An 11265-nucleotide genomic window follows, 5' to 3' on the forward strand; every position below is an offset into this window, starting at 1 on the left:
CTTCAGGGTCGGTCTGGAGGCTGTGGAGCTTCTGTCAAGAGCTGCTGTGGAGAGACTCCTTGAAGCTCAATGTCTGACTCAGTTCAGTGCAGGGTCTTTATACTCTCCTCTGCAGGTGTGTCTGCAGGAGGATTTTAGGTTGGGGTCCACACTGCTAGGCCTAAATAAACCTCTGAAGGGAGGACTCCACAGGCAAACCTACTGTTCCAACATGGTTCGTTGTCTCTGGTTTTTATAGGGATTAACACAGCTTCACTGGTTGGATCTTGTTTAAATAAACACATTAAATGGTCCTCAGCCGGTAAGGCCTTATGTCATTTTTAAAAACAACCTTCACAAAAGCAAAATAATAAAGAATATTTTTGCCTGTTTAGATTTCTATCCTTTGATTATTCCGTCAAAGAAAAAGAACAATAACAGTATTCTTGCTCCTCTGGTCGACTAATATGTACAGCAGTGCTTTAAGCTAAATATTATGCCAACAAACACACAAAGACATAATGGATAAGCTGATTATAGCAGGAGGCTGAAAGGTGGCTCGGTGGTTAGTACCGTCGACTCACAGCTAGAAGATCTCCGGTTCGTCCCGGTTAGGATGTCCGGGATCTTTCTGTGTGGAATTTGCATGTTCTCCCCGTGCAGCGTGGGTTCTCTACAGGTTCTCCAGCTTCCTCCCACAGTCCAAAAACATGTTGAGGTTAATTGGTGATTCTAAATTGTCCATCGGTGTGAATGTGAGTGTGATGGTTGTCTGCCTCTAAGTGTAGCCCTGTGATATACTGGTGACCTGTCCAGGGTGTCCCCTGCCTTCACCCTGAGTCAGCTGGGATAGGATCCAGCCCCCCGACGACCCTAGTAAGGATTGAGCGGTGTAGCGATGGATGGATGATTACAGCAGGAATCTGAACTCTATTCACCATCTTAGTTTTCATGTTAGAATTGCCAACAGTATTTGGTCAAAAATCTAAATACTGGACACATAAAAATCTGGGTGTAGATATTCAGGAAGAAAACTGTTCCTTTATGTATATTTGACACTTTGATTGTAGCTTTAATTCATTGCCATCACAAAACAATGTAGAACTGAAACACAAAACCAATCAATTTGGTCTTCAGGAAAAAGATAAAAAAAAGGAAAGGAAAGCATCGTCTTTGTCTGACGTTTACATTTGGCCATGTTCATTCATTGATCTTAGATTATAATTAGTAGACTGTTTTGGCATCTTCAAAACTTCTAAACAAATCTATTTCTCAAACTACCTGACTGAATATTAATGCTCATAACTTATTTTAATGGTGCTATTCATGATGGAAATCTGCAGTGAGATCAAGACTAAAATGACCTTAAGTCACTAACTCAATAAGATGACAGACTAACAGCAGTCAGAAGGTCACAGTTGGAGACACAATATCTGTCAACAGATTCCTATGTTGTCAAGCTCACAGAGATCTTCTACAGCCAACAGAACTTTTGCTGCTTATGTAATGAGCATTTATTTTGATGTTCCAATTACCAATTACCAAAACCTGCATGCCAATAATGCAAAAAAAAAAAAAAAAAGTGACAACATTTTTGTTTGTTTTATGCATCCCAGTATTCAATAAAGATGTGAAACTTTAAAATAAAAAAGTGTCTGGTTCAACAAGTTCAGATGAACAAGAAAAATTCTACAAATCCCCAATTTTATATTCTTTTAGGGATAGTATTTCATCCTTGGGTAAATTATGTATTTTGGTATATTTTTCCTCACAAACTGCAGAAAACACAATTGTCATATTTTTAGCACCGCTTTAACACAGTTGTTCTCTCAATGTCTTCAAATCAAAGGTGACATTCATATAGAGCCCCCATTTTACACAGATATTTAACACAGCAAAGGCATATAGGTGCACTATTTTATACTGTACATCATGCAGAAAAACAACAAGAAACACACTCGTCTGTCAGTATGAAGCCAAAACCTACAAAGGGCATCAAAGGTTTTTGCAGTGAGAATAAAGTGTGACATCATATACATCTGTATTCTGGTGATTTATTTGTTTGTTTCGGAGTGGATGCATAAATGCATTCTTCTTTCGATGGACCTTGTGATTAAGAGGCATCCTAAAATAATGTCTTCAGTGGGCTTGCACTGCATCAGCAGGCACTGTGGTTGATCTTAAATCACCCAGAGTACTCTGAGTGACTCCATGAGAAATGGACGCTCTCCCTGCTGAGTCCACAGTTCGCCTGATAGATTGTGCTGCTTCAGATGCTATTGAATTGGTCCTGATAGAGCATCTGAATTGTCCGAGAAATATTGTCAGCCAAAAGCTGCAGGGTGAGTGGTAAGTGACCTTGGCACTCAGTGCTCCCTCATTTTATGGTTATAATAGAGTCTCTTCTCCCTGAGTTTTTATAACTACTGTCTCTGTGGCACTCTGTCCCACCCATCTGCTATCATTTTCTTTCTTTCTTTTTTTTAGTTTAAAAAATGAAAATTAGGCCCTCAGTGCATGTTTGCATTGTTTTGTTTTGTTTTTTATCAGCTAAAACATGCTAAGTGAAAAAATGCCCAGCATAAGCTACTATGGCAACATGTAACTCATGGCTATAGCCCAGCTAGAGGGAATTTTACGCACAGGAGCCCTTTTGGAGGTGCTGCTGGTCTGATTCAACCATCACAATCACAGCAGAATTCCAGGAGGCATTAATAAATGGCACAGTGGGGAGGTACATTACATCTGCGTGACTCATTGTCGGATACCTTGAACTACCTTGAACCCGCAACACCAGCACTGTACAATCAGTACGTTCAGAAGCATCATGGCAGCAGCTACCTTTTGGCTGAGTGGTTACAGCCATCACACATTCAGTTCCCAGACCAGCTGTTCAGAACATTAGAACAGTATAACAAGACACACATAACCTTATCACCATTTAATCACTCTAAGGAGGAGAACCCACCAGCATAAATGCCAAAGTATGGCTGTTTAAAACTTAAACTGCATATTTAAAATGATAAATTATTAAGAATGTCAATGTAATGGTCCCTATGTATTTGTCAACACTGATACAATAGCACTTCATAGGGAATATTTTGATGTAGAACATCTACAGTAGTACAACACAGAGGGCTGCTGATGTGTGTAAGAGAGTCCTTGTAGGGCAAAGTTTTGAATTTTTAACCATCCTGAGCCAGCAGAGTACAATTCATTCAAACATGAAGATAGATTACCCAAGCTGCTATTAAGATAATGCAGCAACTACCCACTGCTACCCAGGATACATTTTTGTCTCAATAAGACACCTCCAGGCTTCATGTTTGCCCTGAAGAGTCGCTCATCGGTGTCTCCATTGTTGGATCAGGAGATCCTGTGGTCAGTTCAAATGCCACACTTGTGAACTGAAGCAAAAATTAAAATGCACTATATCCTAAATTAAACCAAAGTAAAGGCTTACCTTAGCAAAATTATAATCTTGTGCAAGATTGCTTTATATACAAGAAGGGCCAAAGTCGTCTCCCCCTGCTGAGGAGACTGAGGTCCTTTGGAGTTTGCAGGACTCTGCACAGGACATTTAATGACACCGTGGTGGCGTCTGCTGTTTTCTATGCAGTGGTCTGCTGGGGAGGAGGGAGCACAAACAGGGACAGAAAGAGACTGAACAGACTGGTTCTGTCCTGGGCTGCTCGCTGGACTCCATAGAGGAGGTGGGTGAGAGGAGGATGTTAGCAAAGCTCACATCCATCATGGACAACCCCTCTCACCTGCTGCATGACACTATGGAGGCTTTAAGTAGCTCCTTCAACTGCAGACTTAAACATGCTCTCTGCAAGAAGGAGCACTACTGCAGGTCATTCCTACCAACTGCTATAAGACTGTACAGCAACAGCATTACAAGCTGATGTTAACCAAACAGACAAAACTAACACATGGTCATAATTCACTTTGCACAGCAAATTTGCACAATCTGTTTTCTTTTTCAGTGTAAATATACATTTTTTCATTCAACAGTATATTTTTGTCATCTTGTGTACGTACTTATTTTATTACTTAATTATTATTATTTCCTTGTACTTTCTTTCTATATTTTTTGGATGCTGCTGTAAATTTCCCCAAATGGGAGATCAATAAAAATAATTCTATCCTATTCTATCCTATACAACTTTTCTAGTTTTTCTTTACCTTGACCCCTCAGAGTTAGCGCATCTTACTGAGTAGTTACCTTTGATTATGTGTCCGTGTAGTAAAATAGAGCATCTGCAAAGTCATTTGAATCTAGTGACTGAAATTCTACAGACTCATAGTCTCATTTGCAAGATGTAATTTGCAGCAAAATCTTTCTATTGGCTACACATTTCATAAGGCTTTCTCCTCCCTTTCCACTATCTACATGCTGCTATTCCCAAAATACCCTTCACTACGAGAAACAACAACCACCAAGTAATGACCTACGACACAGAAAATTTCTAGTTTTGCAAAGGATTTTGGATTGTGCAGTGAGACAGACCTGCTTGTCTCTTTATTTTGTTTGTTTTATGACACAATAGTATGTCCCAGTTGTATGCACACTGCATGCAACGATATGTACTTTGTGAGGGTGGCTGCAGTACATTCTGAAAGTAAAAAGAAAAGTATAGAATTTGGAATGACAGGTCAGTGGTACATCCTCCTAACTGTGGCACATCTAAAAATGAGTAGAGAAGTGGAGCCAGAGTGTAGTGGAGACAGGTCATGTAAACATCTCTGGGCCTTATAAGCAATGGACATGGTGGTACGTGATACGATGGTAACCACCTGCCACTCAATGTGGCAGTGCCCTTCATTTTGCAGAGCTCTAAGCAGCAATCCAATTTGAATGGGTGAGTTATAAAAAATCACTTCCTGTACAGTCTCTGTGAACAGGAAAATTTGCAATCAATCAAAAGCATTTATTGCACCATGCTGCAAACATTTATTTCTGCTGTGAAGTCTGACATCTGAACATGGGGGCTGCAGAGATGGACTTTGGAACCAGCCTCAAGTGGTCAGTTGAGGAACTGTGGTCCTGTCTTCCACCCCTTTCTTCCTTATCCTCCTTATCTCACTCTCATTTTGTTGTAATGTTGAATGTCAATAAAACCTCATGATAACTATCCCTCCATCAGTAAATCCAGTCACCTCGGACTTGACACATCTACATGACAGCCGCTCTACACAGGATGGAATGCTCTAGAAGTTGATGGGGAGTTTCAGAGGATCTTCTCAAGCTAGGATATCTTGTGTCTATTCTACATAGAATAGCAGATCAGTGTAAAATAAGGCTGAATTATATTAAGGGAGCAAGTATTGTGGCTGCTGTGGCCTGAGGTCCATTTACTGATAAATCTAACTGTTGCTCTGCTATAAAGACTATGTGTGATGGTTTATGAATGTAGCAATCCGTTTCCCAGCTTGGTGCTTGTGTTTCAGTATTAATCTGCAACACAAGGCATTATGTATCACTGTTTATGGGGACCTTTGGAGCGAGTTCTGATGAAATTGTGTGTGGCAATGATGGACCTGAATGTCTCCACAGGTAGAGGATGATGAGGGAAGCACGTTGGAGGAGAGGGGGAGGAACGGAGAGGGGAGGGAGGGGCCGTGAGGTAACAGCTCTACGGATGGGAGGAGCGTCACAACACCGCTTGCAGGACGCAGAGCTGCGGCTCGGAACCGGGCTGAGAAACCAAAACCAGTGCTGGCTGGCGATGTAACGTCCCGGATGTGGGAAAACAGCGTCCTGTTGTACGTCGGGTCTTCGAGGCCGTCATACATATACATGCGTCGCCTACGTATTTAAATATGATGTAGCCCCGCTGATCCGCACTGGCTGGACAGGAGCTGAAGAGAGGTCGCTGACGGACTGTGCGTAATGCTGAGTGGACAGCAGAGCTCCTCGCTGTATATTCCAGCCTAGACGGGCTATTGACTCGAGATTCGCACTTCTTCTGCAGTGCAGCTCGTCATCATCATAACCAGATGCTCTCCGCCGGACCGGACCCGTTCAGTTTCATGCCGTCCAACCCGACCGGAGCCTGAGCCGAAGGATGCAGGTTAAAAACCAGATCTGCACAGAGCGGAGCAGCACCGACGACCCGGAGCAGGATGACAGCCAGAAGAAGACCTCGTGTTTTTCCAACATTAAGATCTTCCTGGTGTCGGAATGTGCTCTCATGTTGGCACAGGGCACAGTGGGCGCCTATCTGGTGAGTTTTATGGACACAGTGCTGGTGTGGAGGAACGTAGCTTCTCCGGTAACATGGGGTTAACGCAGCGTCCTTCAGACCGGTTCAGGCAGACAGTGAGTAACGATGCGGCGCTTCAGCTGATGCGGTTAATAGTCGTATTATTCTGATCACATTAGTATAATCACATCCCTCAGTAAGCACAGGACGCGCTGCTTCGCCTGATTGATGAATGCTGCGTATTATCCATCAGGCCTATGCGCCATCTGCATGACACAAAGCGCGTCACAGCGGCCGGAGGCTCCACGTTGTTTGGGGAATTTTATATGCGTATATGGATGTTCTGCTGGAGACCAGGTTACGAAACACTGGTCAGGAGGTTCATCCAACCTGCCGGCTCTGCTACACTCTCTGCACCCATATGCGGTATGGGTGCAGGAGGCCTTTGACACTGGAGGATGGAGGCCTAGGAGATGACGTGATCTCCACAACAGAAAAGACGAGAGCTTTTTCTTTCCTTATTAACACTGCATTTCCTGTGACCATGTGATTGAAGTATTGTGCTGATTTTAGCACTCTGATATCATGAGATGACTGTCAGTTTACGATTATAAGCGATAATGTCATATTCAGTGAATGAACAGATGGGTTAAAAACGATTTTAGGACCCAGAACAAAAGAATATAGCAAAAAAGTCAATATTTCATTCACAATGTGTAATGCAGAGGTATAATGAAGATATTTTGAAGTGCAATGGTATTAATACCTGCTCTTTGTGGTGTGGACAAAGGCTTAACCTCAGCATTGAGAACATCTGCCTACATTAGTCTTTGGCTTATCCACTTACTGTAAATCTGTATAAAAGAGCAAGATGCCATTGTAATCATCTTTATTCATCACATCAAAGCCAATTCCCCAGATAGATGTCAGCACAGATGTGATGCCATAAATACGTGTAGGTTCATAACAGGATGGTGCTGAAGTTATTTTTAATGAGTTCAGCAAAACAGCATCTTTACACCTGTCAGATAAATATACTCTGAGAGGTGTAGACCATTAGAAATGCTGCGTTTTTCTTAGTCTGATCAACACAGTTAAGGAAATAATTCTGAAAGGGCAAAGGTCTGTGGCTTCATTCTCTATAGATCTGGCTTTTATAGCCTACTGGTGCAGTTTTTGATTGCTGGTTTGGAATGGAGGATTTGTTTAGAAAAATCTGAAAGAGCTTGCAAAAAATGTTCCTCCATGGCATTTGTTTAACTCTGCAGCTTGGCAGACAAACAACTGAGTTGGTTTATTGTGTTTTGCAACGGTTATTTTTCTTCCTTGAAGACTGCAGTGGAGCGTCCTCCTTTAAAACAGCATTCCAAACCAAGAATGCATCTTTAGCAGATAAAAACGCTGTAGAAGCACTGTCTATCCTCTCCTGTATAAAATATTGTTCATCATCACCTTTATTCTCTCTCTGTTATTTATTCAGCTACTGTGCTGATACAGAGTACTTTTTTTCTCAGTGGCACTTAATTTTAGCTCAACAGACTTTTGTCTTTCTATTGTCTATGAATGTCAGAGTGGATTGGACTGAAGTGGCTAATTCTGGAATATAAAAGCTGCAAAGGGGCTGTTCTCCTGAAGCATTCAGTCTGAGGCCATGCATAAAGCTCTTTCTTATCTCTGTCTTAAAGATCCTTTGACCTCTGAAATGTGCCCTCCCAATTTGTTATGTTATTGAACACATTTTTTTCTAACCAAAGATAAGATAGATAAGTTTGATAAATGATAAATAATTGAAAATAATTTTCCGACATGCAGCTGTAATTGCTGTATTTTGTCAGACAGTCCGTCCATGTGTTTGATGACAGAACTAGGTTAGTGTTCCACAGCTGAAATAATAGGCGCTTGACAGCCATCTTCCTATTTTAGAAGTGAATTACAGATTGTTCATCCTTTTTAGGAAGGTGGGGGCTGCCAGTTGTCTAGCTTTGTCGAATGCTGTCCAGACACCTCTGGTGGCGTTTCTCTAAGGACAGGCTCAGTACAGCATGACTAGGCTGAGGGCCCCTCAGTTGTTTCTCCTTCAGTGAGCATGTGATCCATAGGTTTTTGATAAACATAGAACCTGTAGTACTGAGTTACCCAGAGGTGGTCGTCCTCTACCAAAATGACTTTTGGACGGCAAGATTAACTAAAAATAACTAATAAATTGATTGACAGATTAAACTGTTTTTTATTAGCTGTTTTGATAATCATTTAAATGCCAAGAATGCCTTAATCCCAGCCTGTTATGGAGGAACTGAAGCTTTTCTTTGATGCGATAGTAAAGGGATATAATAGTGTTCTGCGGTGTAACATTCTCATTTTGGGCTTTAAGGAATTGGAACATGCATCTTTCCATGATATTGATTCATCACTATTGGAAATAAACCTGACTTAATAATAATAGCCTAACAAAAAAGACAAGAACAAATTGTCCTATTTTGCAATGCAGTCTGACAGCTGTGATTTTACCCCTGTGACGTACATAGAAATGGTTTAATTTTCCTTATTACCTTGAAGTGCTTTGAGAAATCTTTTGGCCTATGCGTTTCCCTTTTTTTGTTTGTTTTTTTTGCTGTGGATGAATGATTAATACAAGTCTAAAATAACTCCTGACCAACCATTTACCCTCAGTCGTGTAGATAAACCCAGCACACATTTGATGCAAGTTCATCACTTCCTCACCCAGAACACAGCTGGTACAGTGTGTTTGTGCCTAATTAGAACAGCTGCGTGAGGTTTCTTGCCTACAGCCATACACATGCACATATCTCCTCACTGAGGTTGGCGTCAGGCAAGCCTCGGGGATGTTGTTGCATGACGGGGAAGAAGATGGGGCATAAAGATGCTGGATGCAGCCACTCTGCAGTGCATCTTAGCTACTGCGTGTCACCAACAGGTTGCTGTTGTTGGTATGAGCTGTGAGACAGAGGCAGACGGCTGGAGTTCCAGCTTCTACTGCATAAAGCCTGACACTATAAACTCTTATTATTGCGCACAATCATTTATATGTAAAACATGTCAAATTTGCACTCTGATGAGATCAATACAGTAATTAATAGCATGTCCACCACCTGAAATAGTTAATGGGTTGATGTCATTGGTTGTTAGTTGTAACACTTGTTCTCTGTCTGTCTCCTTCTCTGTCAGGTAAGTGTTCTGACCACTCTGGAGAGACGCTTCAACCTCCAGAGTGCCGATGTGGGAGTCATTGCGAGCAGCTTTGAAATCGGCAACCTGGCCCTCATCCTGTTTGTCAGCTACTTTGGCGCCAAGGCCCACCGGCCCCGCCTGATCGGCTGCGGCGGGATTGTCATGGCTTTGGGGGCGTTGCTGTCAGCTCTGCCCGAGTTCCTGACTCATCAGTACGAGTACGAGGCTGGGGACTCGTGGCACGCTGAGGACGGTAGGGACGTCTGTTCCAACATCTCCAGGTCAGAAAACCGAGACTCTGGGTTTAAATGTGGCAACCGTGCCAACACCAATATGATGTACCTTCTGCTGATCGGAGCCCAGGTTCTGCTGGGTATCGGGGCTACACCTGTCCAGCCTCTGGGAGTGTCCTATATCGATGACCACGTTCATAGGAAGGACTCCTCACTGTATATAGGTGAGTTGTGGGGGAGAGCAGAGCACAATGTAATACATTTTGGTTTTAGTAAATCATTAAAAATAAGTTGGATTAATCATGTTTTTATACTGCAAAGTCATTTGAATCCAGTGACTGAAATTCTACAGCAACATACACGTCTCCGCGACGACAAAACACTCAGGTTTCTTCCTAGGACCTACTACTCTTGTACAATCTCACCAAAAGATGGTTAGTTGTAAAACTGAAAAAAGTCAAAACGCAATAATTCAATATAATTCTACCTATATACTGGAGGTCGACACACTCTGTGGAGCTATCTATGAATGACAGATATCCACACATCTGTTCATCTATCCATCCTTCATTTAGAATGTAATGAAATGTTGCTACGGAGATGAACAGATATATCTGGATATTATTTATCTAAGGCCTCTTTTATCTGTGGATGAAAAGGTACATGTGGACACCTGTTTGTCTTTTCATCTATGTCATGGATGGATAGATAGGTATCTGTACACTTCTGATTATCCATTATGTATTGGTCTATCATCAATGAATATCCAAATGGATGGACTATTGGAAATAGATACACATGTGGACAAAATTGTTGGTACCCCTCGGTATATGAAAGAAAAACCTACAACGGTCACAGAAATAACTTGAATCTGACAAAAGTAATAATAAAAATTCTATTAAAATTTAACAATGAAAATCAGACATTGCTTTTGAACTGTGGTTCAACAAAATTATTTTAAAAAATAAACTCATGAAACAGGCCTGGACAAAAATAATGGTACTCCTAGAAAAGACTGAAAATAATGTGACCATAGGGACATGTTCAATCAAGGTGTGTCCTCTAGTTAGCATCACAGGTGTCTACAAACTTGTAATCAGTCAGTTGACCTATTTATAGGGTTACAAGTAGTCACTGTGCTGTTTGGTGACATGGTGTGTACCACACTAAACATGGACCAGAGGAAGCCAAGGAGGGAGTTGTCTCAGGAGATTAGAAAGAAAATTATAGACAAGCATGTTAAAGGTAAAGGCTATAAGACCATCTCCAAGCAGCTTGATGTTCCTGTGACTACAGTTGCACATATTATTCAGAAATTTAAGATCCATAGGACTGTAGCCAACCTCCCTGGATGTGGTCGCAGGAGAGAAATTGATGACAAATGGAAGAGACGGATAATACGAATGGTAACAAAAGAGCCCAGAACAATACCTCTACAGACATTAAAGGTGAACTCCAAGGTCAAGGTACATCAGCGTCAGATCGCACCATCAGTCGGTGTTTGAGCCAAAGTGGACTTCATGGGAGACGATCAAGGAGGACACCATTGTTGAAAACAAATGATAAAAAGCCAGACTGGAATTTGCCAAAGTGCATGTTGACGAGCCACAAAGCTTCTGGGAGAATGTCCTATGGACAGACGAGACAAAACTGGA

The 11265-nt window shown here is 41.7% G+C and overlaps 1 protein-coding gene across 1 annotated transcript in view; it reads left to right on the top strand.

Annotated features, from left to right (window-relative positions):
* The first annotated feature begins 6050 nt into the window (after window positions 1–6050).
* Window positions 6051–11265, top strand: part of LOC103369184 (solute carrier organic anion transporter family member 3A1-like) — a 29903-nt gene continuing 24688 nt past the window's right edge. The window contains exons 1-2 of the mRNA XM_008297839.1: window positions 6051–6209; window positions 9375–9834. Coding sequence (XP_008296061.1) covers window positions 6051–6209; window positions 9375–9834 — 619 coding nt within the window. The remainder of the gene's footprint in view (window positions 6210–9374; window positions 9835–11265) is intronic.

Source organism: Stegastes partitus, unplaced genomic scaffold (assembly GCF_000690725.1).
Source record: "Stegastes partitus isolate 25-593 unplaced genomic scaffold, Stegastes_partitus-1.0.2 Scaffold27, whole genome shotgun sequence".
Lineage (NCBI taxonomy): Eukaryota > Metazoa > Chordata > Actinopteri > Pomacentridae > Stegastes > Stegastes partitus.